This window comes from Scyliorhinus canicula, chromosome 7 (assembly GCF_902713615.1).
Source record: "Scyliorhinus canicula chromosome 7, sScyCan1.1, whole genome shotgun sequence".
Taxonomy (NCBI): Eukaryota; Metazoa; Chordata; class Chondrichthyes; order Carcharhiniformes; family Scyliorhinidae; genus Scyliorhinus; species Scyliorhinus canicula.
The window spans coordinates 144,982,101-144,998,265 of NC_052152.1; the positions used below are offsets into that span (position 1 = coordinate 144,982,101).

At 47.9% G+C, this 16,165-nt stretch overlaps 1 protein-coding gene across 1 annotated transcript in view; it reads right to left on the minus strand.

Annotated features, from left to right (window-relative positions):
* The window catches only part of LOC119969438 (protein-glutamine gamma-glutamyltransferase 2-like), an 85,422-nt gene that overhangs the window by 16,855 nt on the left and 52,402 nt on the right, over window positions 1-16,165 (minus strand). The window contains exons 9-11 of the mRNA XM_038803073.1: window positions 8,232-8,474; window positions 6,090-6,362; window positions 19-179 (exon numbers count right to left, since the gene is read on the minus strand). Coding sequence (XP_038659001.1) covers window positions 19-179; window positions 6,090-6,362; window positions 8,232-8,474 — 677 coding nt within the window. The remainder of the gene's footprint in view (window positions 1-18; window positions 180-6,089; window positions 6,363-8,231; window positions 8,475-16,165) is intronic.

The following is a 16,165-nucleotide window of genomic DNA, read 5'->3' on the forward strand; positions in this document are numbered from 1 at the left end:
TTCCTCAGTAATAATTACCTTCATTATTAGAGATGGATTCTGGAGAGAAATCATTTTTCGAGTAACATGTATTTCATTTGTCTCATCATCCATTGCAATGGCCAAAATGAGTATATGATTGTGTTCGCTCAAGGTTTCGAAATACTTTGAGTAAAGTACATCAATATGTTCCTTTGTTTCTGAAGAAAAGGAATAATGGTGGATTACTAAATTAAGTTTTAGATAAAAATACACATGATACATTTGTTCTCAGATTGGCTGTCATCTCTGTAATCCTGCCTGAATAATCCTGCCACAGCTGTAACCGCAACTAGTTCCTGAAGAAGATGAATGATGGATCACGGACTTCAGATGCATAGAATTCAGCCCTTTGTCACCAACACAATCAGTCACCTTGATTAATTTAGAGTATGAATTTCACAGTGTGAAATGCATGGCGATATGATAACACATAAATACAAATCTTTCTCATGAAATAAAATTGTTCAGGATTAAATTATTTTATTACCGTGTTCATGAAAATATCATCCTATTTTTTCCATATATGACAGCTCGTGAACTTATGCAGCCTGAAGCTAGAGACTCCCCATTGATGTTCAAGGAATCACTGAGTGCTGAATTTGGGTGCATTTGAGTGCAAAAGTGAGAGTTTGGTGAATGAGGGAGTTAGGTGAGGAGGGAGTTAGAAGGTGCTGCTTTCATTTTATTTCCAACACTTCCTCAAAGAGCCTGAAGGAAGCCAAGGGTTTACAGAGAGTGCAGCTGACTGGGAGCAGAGTCGGAGGGCGGAGTTCCAGTTGTCACAGCACAGCTGCATTCTGTAAGATCAGAAGAAATGCAGGCTAGGGAAGTTGCATGCACCTCTTGTAGGATGTGGGTGGTGAGGGATACCATCATTGTTCCCGCTGACTACACCTGCGGGAAGTGCACCCAACTCCAGCTCCTCAGAGACCGTGTTAGGGAACTGGAGATGGAACTGGATGAACTTCGGATCATCCAGCAGGCAGAGGGGGCAGGTAGAGAAGAGTTATAGGGAGGTAGCCACACTCAAGGTACAGGAAACGAGTAGCTGGGTTACAGTCAGGGGAAGGAAAATGAGGGGGCAGACAGTGCAGGGATCCCTTATGGCCGTTCACCTTCAAAACAAGTATACCATTTTGAATGCTGTTGGGGGGATGACCTACCGGGGGAAGGCCCAATCGGCCAGGTCTCTGGCACTGAGCCTGGCTCTGTGGCTCAGAAGGGAAGGGGGGAAGAACAGAAAAGCAATAGTGATAGGAGACTCAATGGTTAGTGAAATGGATAGGAGATTCTGTGGTCGCGAGCAAGACTCCCGGAAGGTATGTTGCCTCCGGAAGCCAGGGCCAGGGATGTCTCGGATCGAGTCTACAGGATTCTTAAGGGAGAGGGTGAACAACCAGAAGTTGTGGTGCGCATAGGCACCGAGGACATAGCTACGAAAAGGGATGAGGATCTAAAAAGTGATTTATAGGGAGTGAGGTAGGAAGCTAAAGAGCAGGACAAGCAGAGTAGTGATCTGAGGATTGCTACCTGCCGTGTGCAAGTGAGGCAAGGAACAGGGAGCGGGTGCAGCTGAACACGTGGCTACAGGGCTGGTGCAGGAGGGAAGGCTTCAGATATGTGGATCATTGGGATATCTTCTGGGGAAGGTGGAACCGGTATATGAAGGACGGATTGCATCTAAACTGGGGGGCACCAATATCCTGGGTGGGAGGTTTGCTTGAGCTCTTTGGGAGGGTTTAAACTAGTTTGGCAGGGGGATGAGAACCAGAGCTATGGATCAGAGGAAAGGATAACTGTTGAACAGGCAGAAATAGTATGCAGCAAATCTGTGAGGAAGAATAGACAGTTGAGAGGGCAAAGTTACACTCAGTGGAATGGGTTAAAGTGTGTCTCTTTCAATGCAAGGAGTGTCAGGAATAAGGGAGATGAACTTAAAGCATGGATCAGTACTTGGAACTACGATGTTGTGGCCATTACGGAGACATGGATTTACAGGGGCAGGAATGGTTGTTAGATGTTCCGGTGTTTAGATGTTTTCAGCAGAATAGGGAAGGAGTTAAAAGAGGTGGAGGAATGGCACTGTTAATTAGGGAGTGCACCACAGCTGCAGAAAAGGAGGTCGGTGAGGAGGGTTTGTCTACTGAGTCAGTATGGATGGAAGTCAGAAACAAGAAAGGAACAGTCAGTTTATTGGGAGTTTTCTATAGACCCCCCAATAGCAGCAAAGAGATGGAGGAACAGATGGGGCGGCAGATCTTGGAAAAGTGCAGAAGGAACAGAGTTGTTGTCATGGGTGACTTCAATTTCCCTAATATTGACTGGAACCTCCTTAGTGCAAATGATTTGGATGGAGCAGATTTTGTCAGGTGTGTACAGGAAGGATTCCTGACTCAATATGTAGATAGGCTGACTAGGGGTAGGCCAGGTGTCAGATGTGTCGGTGGGAGAGCATTTTGGTGACAGTGACAACAACTCCTTCACCTTTGCCATAGTCATGGAGAGGGATTGGTACAGACAGTATGGGCAGGTATTTAATTGGGGGAGGGGAAATTATACAGCCATTAGACAGGAGCTGAGGAGCATAAAGTGGGAACAATTATTATTGGGGAAATGCACAACAGTAATGTGGGGGTTGTTTAAGGAGTACTTGCTGCGAGTGTTGGATAGCTTTGTCCCACTGGGACGAGGAAGGAATTGTAAGGTGAAGGAGCCTTGGATGCCAAGAGAAGTGAAGCGTCTAGTCAAGAGGAAGAAGGATGCTTACGAAAGGTTGAGGAAGCAAGGATCTGGCATGGCTCTAGATGGTTACAAGGTAGCCAGAAAGGAACTCAAAAATGGACTGAGCAGAGCTAGAAGGGGGCATGAAAAAGCCGTGGCGGGAAGGATTATGGAAAACCCCAAGGCGTTCTACACTTATGTGAGAAATAAGAGGATGATCAGAGTGAGAGTAGGGCCAATCAGGGATAGTGGAAGGAACTTGTGGCTAGAGTCTGAGGAAGTAGGGGAGGCCCTAAATTAATATTTTGCTTCAGTATTCACTAGAGAGAGGGACCATATTGCTCATGAGAACAGTGTGAACCAGGTTAATAGACTCAAATAGGTTGATATTAAGAAGGAGGATGTGCTGGAAATTTTGAAAAGCATCAGGATAGATAAGTCCCGTGGGCCTGAAGGGATATACCCAAGGTTACTATGGGAAGTGAAGGAGGAGATTGGTGCGCCGTTGGCAATGATCTTTGCGTCCTCACTCTCCACTGGAGTAGTACCGGATGATTGGAGGGAGGCCAATGTTGTTCCCCTGTTCAAGAAAGGAAATAGGGAAATCTCTGGGAATTACATACCCATCAGTCTTATGTCTGTGGTGAGCAAAATATTGGAAAGGATTCTGAGAGATAGGATTTATGATTATTTAGAAAACCATAGTTTGATTAAAGATAGTCAGCATGGTTTTGTGAGGGGCAGGTCATGCCTCACAAGCCTCATTGAATTCTTTGAGGATGTGACGAGACACATTGTGAAGGTCGGGCAGTGGATATGGTGTATATGGATTTCAGTAAGGCATTTGATAAAGTTCCTCATGGTAGGCTCATTCAGAAAGTTAGGGGGAATGGGATACAGGGAAATTTGGCTGTTTGGATACAGAATTGTCTGGCCGAAAGAAAACAGAGAGTGGTAGTGGATGGAATGTATTCCGCCTCAAGGTCGGTGACCAGTCGTGTCCCTCAAGGATCTGTTCTGGTTTACTCTGCTCTTTGTGGTTTTTAAAAATGACTTGGATGAGGAAGTGGAAGGGTGGGTTAGTAAGTTTGCCGACGACACAAAGGTTTGGGGAGTTGTAAATAGTGTTGAGGGTTGTTGCAGGTTACAACAAGACATTGACAGGATGCAGAGCTGGGCTGAGAAGTGGCAGATGGAGTTCAAGCTTAATAAATGTGAAGTGATTAATTTGGAAGGTCGAATTTGAATGGTGAATACAGGGTTAAAGGCAGGCTTCTTGGAAGTGTGGAGGAACAGAGGGATCTTGAGGTCCACGTACATAGATCCCTAAAAGTTGTCACCCAGGTTGATAGGGTTATTAAGAAGTCATATGGTGTGTTGCTTTCATTAACAGGGGGATTGAGTTTAAGAGCCACCGAGGGTTTGCTGCAGCTTTGTAAAACCCTAGTTAGACCACACTTGGATGTTCTGTCCAGTTCTGGTCGCCTTATTATAGGAAGGATGTGGATGCTTTGGAAAGGGTACAGAGGAGATTTACCAGGACGCTGCCTGGTGTGGGGGCATGTCTTATGAAGAAGGGTTGAGGGAGTTAGGGCTTTTCTCACTTTTGCGAAGAAGGCAGAGAGGTGACTTGATAAAGGTGTACAAGATGATGAGAGGCTTGGATAGAGTGCATAGCCAGAGACTTTTCCCCAGGGTGGAAATGGCTGTCATGAGGGGACATCATTTTAAGGTGATTGGAGGAAGGTATAGGGGAGATGTCAGAGGTAGATTCTTTACACAGGGAGGGCGGGTGTGTGGAATGCATTGCCAGCAGAGTGGTGGAGTCAGAGTCATTAGGAATATTTATGCGACTCTTAGACAAGCACATGGACAGCAGTAAATTGAAGGGGTGTAGTTTAGGTTGATCTTAAATTCGGATAAATGGTCGGCACAACATTGTGGGCTGAAGGGCCTGCACTGTGCTATACTGTTCTATGTTCTATGAATCAATTAACTCAGTAACCTCAGGTTTTCCTGGCTCCCAGTTGTCAGCGTTTTCATTTGTTGATAGGTTTAAAATGATCCTCTCTTCCTCACAGCATCCCTGAGGCCCATCTCACCACTGCAGCTTCTCTGACCGCCTTCCCTCTGGGGTCACTCCACCCCCCCCCCTCTCTCCCAAAACCTCTCCAATCTCCTGCAGCCTCTTGCCATGCACCCACTCCCATTGCCCCCCACCGCCACTAAAGTCTCTTTCACCACCGTGGTTTAGCTCAGTTGGCTGGACAGCTGGTTTGCGATGCAGAGTGAGGCCAGCGGCACGTGTTCAATTCCTGTCCCGGCTGAGGTTATTCATGGAGCTCCCATCTTCTCAGCCTTGCCTCTTGCCTGAGGTGTGGTGACCCTCAGGGTAAATCAGCACCAGTTAGCTCTCCCCCTCAAAGGGGAAAGCAGCCTATGGTCATCTGGGACGATTGCCTTGTACAGATTTTCTTTGCATATCTTTGTGCAGTAAAACATAATAATAATAATAATAATAATTGCTTAGTGTCACAAGTAGGCTTCAATGAATTTACTGTGAAAATACCCTAGTCGCCACATTCTGGCGCTTGTTCGGGAAGGCTGGTACGGGAATTGAACCCGCGCTGCTGGCCTTATTCTGCATTACAAGCTAGCTGTTTAGCCCACTGTGCTAAACCAGCCATGTTCTGGCTTCTGATGTTGCTTTGTAAGATTATCCACACTGAATGTCAGTTTAGTGTTCGAGGTGAATTTGGAACCATTTACATTCTCTGGGGCTTACGATGACTAGGCTTCACACAACATATTTTAATCGTGCCCCCAAGCGTGGAGGCCTGGTGCTCGGATATGGTGGGGTTCATTAAATTGGAGAGGGTGAAATTTGCCCTGAGGGAATCAGTACAAGGGTTTTTCAGGCGGTGGCAGCCTTTTCTGGACTTCTTGGTGGAACGGTAGGGAAATAGGCCGACAGCAGCAGCAACCGGGGGAGGGGGGGGGGGGGGGGGGGAGAGGGGGGGAAAGGATTGGGGGGAGGGGAACTGTGCACATGGGTTTGTGGAGGGTGCTATCTCTCTCTCTCTTTTTTTCTCTTTTTTTTTTCTTCTTTCTTTTTCTTTGTTTTTGTTCTTTCCTTTTGTTTGAAGTTGCTCTTGGAGCTGGGGGGGTACTGTTCATGGGGGGTTACCACGGTTGTATGTTAACAAAGTTAAGATGTTTATATTTTGTATTTTGTAAAAATTTCAATAAAAATTATTTATAAAAAAAACACAAAAAAAAACATATTTTAATCGTTACTTGTCCCTTTCTCAAAGTCAAAATACACTTTGGTGCATATTTAGCATTACCTGCATGCGGCCCAGTTGTGACTTTGGCTAGATCTTTAAAGGCACAATCTTGAATTGGTTCCCCATTGTACATGACTGTTTGAGCAAGCATGGTCAATCTGCAGTTCCTGACCACCGAAGTCTGGTTTCTGAGAGTAACAGTAGCTTTAAAGTCAGCTCCATTCATAATGCCTTTCCTCGCTTTCACCTTCAGGTAGAATTGCTTCTCTGGCTCTTTAGCCAGTTTTTTCTTCTGGTTTGCTTTTGTAAAAACCTCTCTTTCTTCCTTAGAGCCTTTAGAAAATTGATTAATTGTGGAAACATTAGGACAGAAAATATTCTTTCTTCTTTTTTTAAGCAAAATTTCCAAACTTCAACATGTCCCTGCCTGTTTCTGTCCAAAATGAAAACTGAACTGAAATTTAGGATTTTGGGTGGCAAGATGGCGCACTGGTTAGCACTGCTGCCTTATGGTGCCGAGGACCCGGGTTCAATCCCTGCCTCGGGTCTCTGTCCGTGACAGGTCTGCACATTCTCCTTGTGTCTGTGTGGGTCTCACCCCCACAACCCAAAGAAGTGCAGGATAGGTGGATTGGCCACACTAAATTGCCCCTTAATTGGAATTTTAAGAAAAGGAATTTAAAGTTTTGTTCCCTATTGAAATGTTCAGTTCTCCCATCAAGTATAAAACTTCCTAATTTTTAAGGATATTAGGTTACAATTATATGCAAATTTGGAAATAATTGTTAACATGAAGCTCATTCAAGTGACAGGCTGGCATCCAGGTGACACTGCCAGGATGGTAGTGCCAGGGTAGCAGGCTAGCAGTGTCAGGTTGCCACCCTACCCAAAGGACAAGTATCTGGGAGATCCTCATGGGTGCCATTCCATCTGGGCCCGACTTGTGGTGACCAGCACTGAATAGCACACACCTGAGGTCTCCAAGACAAAGGAATTAAATTTCACTGCTTGGGTAGATCGTGGGAGTGCATCTTAGAGTGAGACTAGCTGTCTTGCTCTAATATGCAAATTTGCAAAATAGTGATTCAGATCGCGACATCTCGCAAGATCGTGTTCGATCTCACAAACTGTGGCGGGCAATGTAGATCCCAGAAGAGGGATCTCCTGGCATCTACTCGCCGGACTGCCTTCCAGCGCAATGTAGCCAGTAGATAGTGCTCAGTTTCTCTTTATTTACACCATCAAAACCCTTGATTTCTAAACACCTCTATTAAATCTCTCCTTGACTTTCTTTATTATAAAGAGAATGACCTCAGCTCCTCTAATCACTCCACTGGAATGGAAACACTCAGCAGATTAATGAGCAAATCGTCCTACCTTTCAGAAACTAGGCTTCATGCTTCAGAATGGTGGCCTTCGGCCAGGGTCAGACTATATTTTCCCTTCCATCTTCCATTTGACAAAAAAACAAGTTAAAGCTGCAGTTGTTTAAGCTGTTTGAATTTGGAAAGTGTTTCTGATAAAGTCATTCTTGTATCTAATGAATACTTCAGGGTACATGTATGAAAGGATGATTTTGATGTTGGCATTTGGCAAAATCCTTCCTCAGTCTTGGTTTTCCAAGGAACCCCAGTATTAACACCCAATTAAATCTTACCAGTTTTGATAGAGCAGTTACCTGCTTTTTAGTGTGGTTTAAACTGTATAACAAATATTTTTATTCAATTTTTCTTCCCGTTCCTATAAACTGTGCTTGAACCTGTTGTAACATAACTAAAATATGCAGATTAGATGGATTGGCCATGTGAAATTGCCCCTTTGTGTCCAGGGATGTTCAGCTTAAGCTATGGGTTACGAAGATGTTACAGGGGTGGAGTGGATATGTGTAGGGTATTCATTCGAAGGATCAGTGCAGACTCGATGGGCAAAATGGCCTCATTCTGCACTGTAGAGATACAATATTTCTAAGGGTCATTCAGTCACTCAATTATTCACTTAGGGATGATTAAATATAACTCACTAACTTGTTTTCAAGTCATGATGTGGATTCACCTGAGGAAGGAGCAGTGCTCAGAAAACTTGTGTTTGAAACAAACCTGTTGGACTTTAACCTGGTGTTGTAAGACTTCTTAATGTTTTCAATTATTACCATCAACCTTTGATGTTGATGCCAATTAGATTACCAGCCTGATCACTGCTTACCTTCTGCATATTTGTAATTGAGTGTGATATCTTCACGCTCATCACTGCCAACAGCCTTTGTACTGATTTTCAGACCAATTAATCGATGATTAACACCAATCTGCTTTTTTGTTCCATCTTTATAGAGAAGCCACGAGAAGTAATCTGCGTTGACTTCAGCAAAGGCAAACTGGGTATCAAATTTCAGATTGACATCTCCATTTTTAATGGCTTTAACTGAAGTCGGTCCACAGCAATAGATTCCTGAAAAGAATAAAACAGAACATTACCATCATGTCAACCTTGCAACACTGCATTCTGTTCTTTTGAACAATTAAAAAATGTGCAATATCTGGAATTGTCAAAGCTTTTGTAACATTCTGCAGCTTAAGGAATTTTCCCTCCGTGTACCCGAACAGGCGTCAGAATATGGCAACTAGGGGCTCTCCACAGTAGCTTCATTGCAGTGTTAATGTAAGCCTACTAATTACAATAAAGAGTATTATTATAATCAATTTAACTATTTATTCATAACTTATTGATGTACCATCAATTCGACTCGAGACACATTTAGGATCCGAATTGTGGCTTTAATCAGCTAGTTGTTAGCCCGGTGGTCGACTACAGAGAATGACCGATCGCCGGGAACTCTGGGTACTTATACCCCGCCTCGGAGGCGGGGACTACTTGCCTTTCGACCAATTGGAGAGCAGTCACATGACTAGTCCCAACCAATCGGACGAGAGGCACATGACCAGCCAGAGCCAATGGGAAGCCAGTGCTCTGCACCAATGGCAGTGCTCATATCCATACCACCACATTCACCCATTGTGGAGAAAGAAGGGGGGGGTAAGTGGGAGGGGGGGGGGTAAGTGGGAGGGGGGGGGGGGGGGGGGGGTCCGAGGACTGGTGGTATGAGCAGCGAAAATCGATAGGGGTGAGCTGCCCACTGGCTCATGGCAAAACAATACTACTAACAACAGAATAATCACAAAAATGTCCAAGAAAAAAAAATGGCAAAACAATACTACTACTACTAATAACAACAGAATGAAACAAAATGTCCAAAAAAGTCCCATGGCCATATTAGATGGAGACGATCAGCCTGTCGGGTGCCTGTGGTGTTCTGGATGACTTTCGCAGTGGAGCCAGTGACGTTGTGACGTTGGGCCGATGGTCGTCCTTGCCTCCGGGAGCGTCGGTCGTAGATATGTCTCCTTACCCCGGGCCGGTGGTGGAGATGCTGTAATCGGGGGAGAGGGGCCATGTGCGCTGGGTCGTGGGGGCGCGGGGGGCGCTGGGGGGAGCTGGGGGGAGCTGGGGGGAATTGGGGTTGGAGGGGGAGTGTTGGTGTAGGGGAAGAAGGCCGCACGCCAGCGGGTGCCAGGTCCGTATCCTGCCGACCGTCGGAATATTCCACATATGCATATTGCGGGTTGGCGTGGAGTAACTGGACTCGCTCAACCAACGGGTCGGACTTGTGCACCCGCACATGCTTCCGGAGCAGGATGGGCCCGGGGGTGGCCAGCCAGGTCGGGAGAGGGGATCCTGAGGAAAACAAGAAGACATTCATGAGGTGTTTGATTAGTGGTAGTACAGAGGAGAGACTGGATTGAATGCAGGGCGTCGGGGATGACCTCTTGCCAACGGGGAACAGGGAGATCTGTGGACCATAGGGCCAGCAGGATGGTCTTCCAAATGGTGCCGTTCTCCCGCTCGACCTTGTCCGTTATCCCGGGGGTTAAAACTGTTCGTCCTGCTAGAGGTTATGCCCCTGCTGAGCAGGAACTGATGCAGTTCGTCACTCATAAAAGAGGAACCCCGGTCGCTGTGGATGTACGCGGGGTAATCGAACAGGGAGAAGATGGATAGGAGGGCCGGTTGTTGTGGTCATGTCGGGACAGGGAATGGCAAAAGGGAATCGAGAGTATTCGTCGATAACACTCAAGAAATACGTGTTACGGTTGTTGGAGGGGAGGGGGCCCTTGAAGTCTATACTGAGACGTACAAAGGGGCGGAATGCCTTGATCAGATGCGCTCGTTTGGGGCGGTAAAAGTGCAGTTTGCACTCGGCGCAGAAGTGACAGTCCCTAATGACCATTCTGACTTCCTCGACGGAGTAGGGCAGGTTGCGGGTCTTAATAAAATGGTAGAAACGAGTGATCCCTGGATGGCAGAGGTCCGTGTGGAGGGAGCGGAGGCGGTCAATCTCGCGCTGGCGCAGATACCGCGGGATAGGGCATCGGAAGGCTCGTTGAGCTTCCCAGGGCGATACAAGATATCGTAGTTGTACGTGGACAACTCGATCCGCCACCGCAAGATCTTGTCGTTCTTGATCTTGCCCCTCTGTGCATTTTTGAACATGAAAGCTACTAACCGTTGGTCTGTGAGGAGGGTAAACCTCCTGCCGGCCAGATAGTGCCTCCAGTATCGCACAGCTTCGACTATGGCCTGTGCCTCCTTTTCCACCGAGGAATGGCGGATTTCGGAAGTGTAGAGGGTTCGTGAAAAGAAGGCCACGGTCTGCCCGCTTGGTTCAGGGTGGCCGCCTGAGCTAAGTCAGACCCGTCGCTCTCGACTTGGAATTGGAGGGACTCATCGATAGCATGCATCGTGTCCTTTGCGAAATCCGCTTTGATGCGGCTAATGGCCTGGTGGGCCTCCATCGACAGGGGAAAGGAGGTGGACTGGATGAGGGGGCGGGCTTTGTCGGCGTAGTTGGGGACCCACTGGGCGTAGTATGAGAAGAAGCCCAGGCAGCGTTTGAGAGAGTTGGGGAGAGGGAGTTCCATCAGGGGGCGCATGCGTTCGGGATCGGGGCCTATCACTCCGTTACGCACTACGTAGCCAAGGATGGCTAGACGGTCGGTGCTAAACACGCACTTATCCTTATTGTAAGTTAAATTAAGCGTCCAGCTGCGTAAATCTGTTGATGGTCTGACTGTAATCGATAACCATCTGGTTTTTCTCCCCAGTCCGAACTACCAGCACTTGGGCTCACCAGGGACTGTTGCTGGCCTCGATCACTCCTTCCTTAAGGAGCCTCTGGACCTCGGACCCGATGAAGGTCTGGTCCTGGGCACTAGCGTCTGCTCCGAGTGGCGACAGGTTTACAATCTGGGGTGAGATTAGCAAACAAGGAAGGGGGGTCCACTTTGAGGGACGCGAGGCTGCAAACAGTAAGAGGAGGAATAGGGCCACCGAATTGAAAGGTAAAGCTCTGCAGGTTGCACTGGAAGTCCAGGCCCAGGAGTGCCGGAGCGCATAGGCGAGGGAGAATGAGGAGTTTGAAATTTTTGAAAACCCTCCCCTGGACTGTGAGGTCCGCTATGCAGCACCCGGTGATGTGAACCTGAGGCCAATTCAATTTTATGTTTAACTGGGTGGATGGGAAGCGCGCAGCGTCTTACCGTGTCGAGGTAGACAAAACTTTCCGTGCTCCCGGAGTCCAGCAGGCACCTCGTTTTGTGTCCGTTGAGCTGCACCGTCGTTGTAGTCTTGGCGAGCGAGCGTGGTTGCGACTGATCGAGCTTGATGGAAGCCAGTCGTGGTGAGAATTCCAGATCCTCCTCAGTGACAGAGTAATCGTTGCAGGGCCTTCCGAGTTGATCCAAGATGGCGGCGCCCAGGACCCGCACGTGGAGTCGGGGCCCCAAGATGGCGGCGCCCAGGACTCGCACGTGGAGCCGGGGCCCCAAGATGGCGGCGCCCATGGCCCGCACATGGCGTCTGGGGCCCAAGATGGCGGCACCCATGGGAGCCTTGTAGCAGCTGGGGGCAGAGTCAGCGGCGTCCGCGAGCCGGTCAGGGCAGCTGGGGACGCGGGTCGGGAGGACCGTGGGGCTGTTGCAGGAGCCAGGAGGTGGGCCGGAGAGGTTGGTGCATGGCGTGGGGCCCTGGGGGGGCCGGGGGGGGCAATCTGTGGTCGCTGCGCGGAACAGCAGCGACCGACTTGGTCTGGCAGACCACCGCGTAGTGGCCCTTCTTCCCGCAGCTCTTACACAGAGCGGAGCGGGCCGGGCAGTGCGGGCGGGGGTGCTTCGAGAGACCACAGAAATAGCAATGGGGCCCCGCTAGTATATCGGAGCGACCCGCAGCGCAGGCTTGGGGGGGTCGGGGTCCACGGAGGATGGGGGTGGTGCGTGCCATGAGGTCCAGGGAGGTTGCCAGAGTCCGTGCCTCAGCTAGGCTGAGGGTGTTCTTTTCTAACAATCGTTGGCGGATAGAAGGAGACTGCATGCCAGCAACGTAAGCGTCTCTGATTAGAAGTTCCATGTGCTCCGTCGCCGAAACTTGGAGCCATGCGCACGTTCTCCCTAGAGCTGCGAGGGCCTGGTAAAACTCATCGAGGGACTCACCAGGGAACTGTTGTCTGGTCGTCAGGAGATACCGTGCGTAAACCTCGTTGACCGGCCGGAGAAAGTGTCCTTTGAGAATCTCCATGGCCGCATCAAAGTCATCTTCATCTTCGATCATTGCGTAGACCGATGTGCCCACGCATGAGTAGAGGATGTGGAGTTTCAGCTCCTTGGTGGCCTTGCCGGCTGCAGTTGTCAGGTAGCTATTAAAACACGCCTGCCAGTGTTTAAAGATTGCAGACTCATTTGCCGCATGCGGGCTGGTGCGGAGGTAGTCAGGCTTGATGCGAAGCTCCATTCCAAAATTCTAGCTGATTAAATTGATGTACCATCAATTCGACTCAAGACACATTTAGGATCCGAATTGTGGCTTTAATCAGCTAGTTGTTAGCCCGGTGGTCGACTACAGAGAATGACTGACCACCAGGAACTCTGGGTACTTATACCCCGCCTCGGAGGTGGGGCCTACTTGCCTCTCGACCAATTGGAGAGCAGTCACATGACTAGTCCCAACCAGTCGGACGAGAGGCACATGACCAGCCAGAGCCAATGGGAAGCCAGTGCTCTGCACCAATGGCAGTGCTCATATCCATACCACCACACTTATGTTGTCAATAATGGTTATGCAGGTGATTGTTTCAGAATACGTACGCTGTAAGAGTTAAGATTTTAAGGCAAATGGCTACCATCTAAATCTCATATTTATCTTCTGAAAACGTCTTGAGTTGAATTTAATGCATATCGATTTCACATCTGCCTAATAGAAAAGCTAGTCAGCAACTCATCAACTTTAAAAAGGCTTCCCCACACTGGTAATATGCTGGAGGTGATCTTATTGAGATGTGAGTGGGACTTGCATCCCTCAGGGAAAGAAAGTCCCGCCCTCGAGAGCTGTCGGCCATTCCCATTGGCTGGCGGCTGAGTAATCTCAGCAACACCAGAATGCAGTAATGTAACAAGAAAACAACATGCCTAACAGGCCTAGCTGAGTCTGGGGTTTTGGTCGGGGAGGGATTGAGGACCCTGGCGAGGGGTGACGATGAAGGGCGCTGATGTCTGGGAGAAGGCACATAGGAAGGGTACCCTTTTGGGGCATGCCCCAATTAATACAGGGAGCTTCCCAAAGGAAATATCTTCTTCTTTCCCAACTTTTATCTTGTGTAAGCAAAGTGACAGCTGGCCACTTTTTTTATAATGATAGTCTTTATTTTCACAAGTAGGCTTATATTAACACTGCAATGGAGTTACTGTGAAAAGCCCCAAGTCGTCACGTTCCGGCGTCTGTTTGGGTACACAGAGGGAGAATTCAGAATGTCCAAATTACCTAACAACACGTCTTTCAGGACTTGAGAGGAAGCTGGAGCACCCGGAGGAGACCCACAAAGGCACAGGGAGAACGTGTAGACTCCATGCAGACAGTGACCCAAGCGGGGATCGAACCTGGGACACTGGAGCTGTGAAGCAACAGTGCTAACCACTGTGCTATCCTGCTGCCCTTGGTGTCTCCTTTCCCATATTGTGTCCCCTGTACTCTTATTCAGTGTTAACCAATGAAATCAAATTAAACAAACTGGAGCAAAATTTAAATGGGCATCCGCCTTAAAGGGTTGCATTAAACAAAAAATAAATCAGAAAGGAAATGTAAAACTTCAAACCAAGATGGGATTAAAGGGGTCAATAAAGCACTCCGGTTCCTGCAGTGACCAATGGGCATGTTCCATGTACTATGGCGCCAGGGTTAGAAAGCGGCCCTTAATTGGGTTTTCATTGGCAACTTAAGGGCCTCATTAGAACTAAGGATAGTCAGGCTGCCTGACCCACTATCTGTTCACCGTAATATGAGAGACAGTTTGGGCATGGGTGGGAAGGCCGTCAGCTGGCCACCCTACTGATTTTATGCGCCTCCCCAGCCTTCAATATACTAGCAAGGGGGGGTTTGGTGGGGAGTGTAAAATTTCACCTCCTCTCCCCATCCCACATGTTTTTTTCACCTGATAAATTTCCTGGGGTGTAACAGTTTGGGACTTGCAGGGTAGCTTTTATAGCTGCTTACATAGCCTGCACCATATAAGGTCATGCTCAAGTGTCTCCAAAGGTACAGATCTACATAAGCAAGGAACTTCTCACAGTAACTTCATTGAAGCCTACTTGTGACAATAAGCAATTATTATTATGTCCAGATAACGAAAGCCGACTGCAAGCTCTGGAAGTTAGTCAGAGGGCAATTGGAACAGTTTGGAAATCTTCAGCTTCCGGTCAGAAAAGCCCAACTTAAAAAGATTGGCCTTTTTTTAAAGGAATGCTTTGCATCCGAGAATAAGAGTGAAATGCACAGGAGTTAGTTCGGGACAATTTTTGGAGGACTTTTGCCAGACGAGAAATTTGTAACAGCTACAAATAGACTTGACACGCTATTTGGTTGAAGGATTAATTAAGGGTCGGATTAGAACAAGTCAACATGGATTTAGTAAGGGGAGGTCGTGCCTGACGAACCTGTTAGAATTCTTTGAGGAGGTGACAAGTAGGTTAGACCAGGGAAACCCAGTGGATGTGGTCTATCTGGATTTCCAAAAGGCCTTTGATAAGGTGCCACACAGGAGGCTGCTGAGTAAGGTGAGGGCCCATGGTGTTCGAGGTGAGCTACTGGCATGGGTTGAGGATTGGCTGTCTGACAGAAGGCAGAGAGTTGGGATAAAAGGTTCTTTTTCGGAATGGCAGCCAGTGACCAGCGGTGTCCCACAGGGTTCAGTGTTGGGGCCGCAGCTGTTCACCATATATATTAATGATCTGGATGAAGGGACTGGGGGCATTCTAGCGAAGTTTGCTGATGATACGAAGTTAGGTGGTCAGGCAGGTAGTGCTGAGGAAGTGGGGAGGCTGCAGAAGGATCTAGACAGTTTGGGAGAGTGGTGCAGGAAATGGCTGATGCATTTCAACGTGAGAAAATGTGAGGTCTTGCACTTTGGAAAAAAGAATCCAAGCATAGACTACTTTCTAAACGGTGAGAAAATTCATAATGCCAAAGTACAAAGGGATCTGGGAGTGCTAGTCGAGGATTCCCTAAAGGTAAACATGCAGGTTGAATCCGTGATTAAGAAAGCGAATGCTATGTTGTCATTTATCTCAAGAGGGTTGGAATATAAAAGCAGCAATGTGCTACTGAGCCTTTATAAGGCTCTGGTTAGGCCCCATTTGGAGTACTGTGTCCAGTTTTGGGCCCCACATCTCAGGAAGGACATACTGGCACTGGAGCGTGTCCAGCGGAGATTCACACGGATGATCCCTGGAATGGCGGGTCTAGCATATGAGGAACGGCTGGCGTTCCTGGGATTGTATTCATTGGAGTTCAGAAGGTTAAGGGGAGATCTAATAGAAACTTACAAGATAATACATGGCTTAGAAAGGATGGACGCAAAGAAACTGTTTCCGTTAGGCGAGGAGTCGAGGACCCGTGGGCACAGCCTTAGAATTAGAGGGGGTAAATTCAAAACAGAAATGCGGAGACATTTCTTCAGCCAGAGAGTGGTGGGCCTGTGGAATTCATTGCCGCAGAGTGCAGTGGAGGCCGGGACGCTAAATGGCTTCAAGGCAGAGATA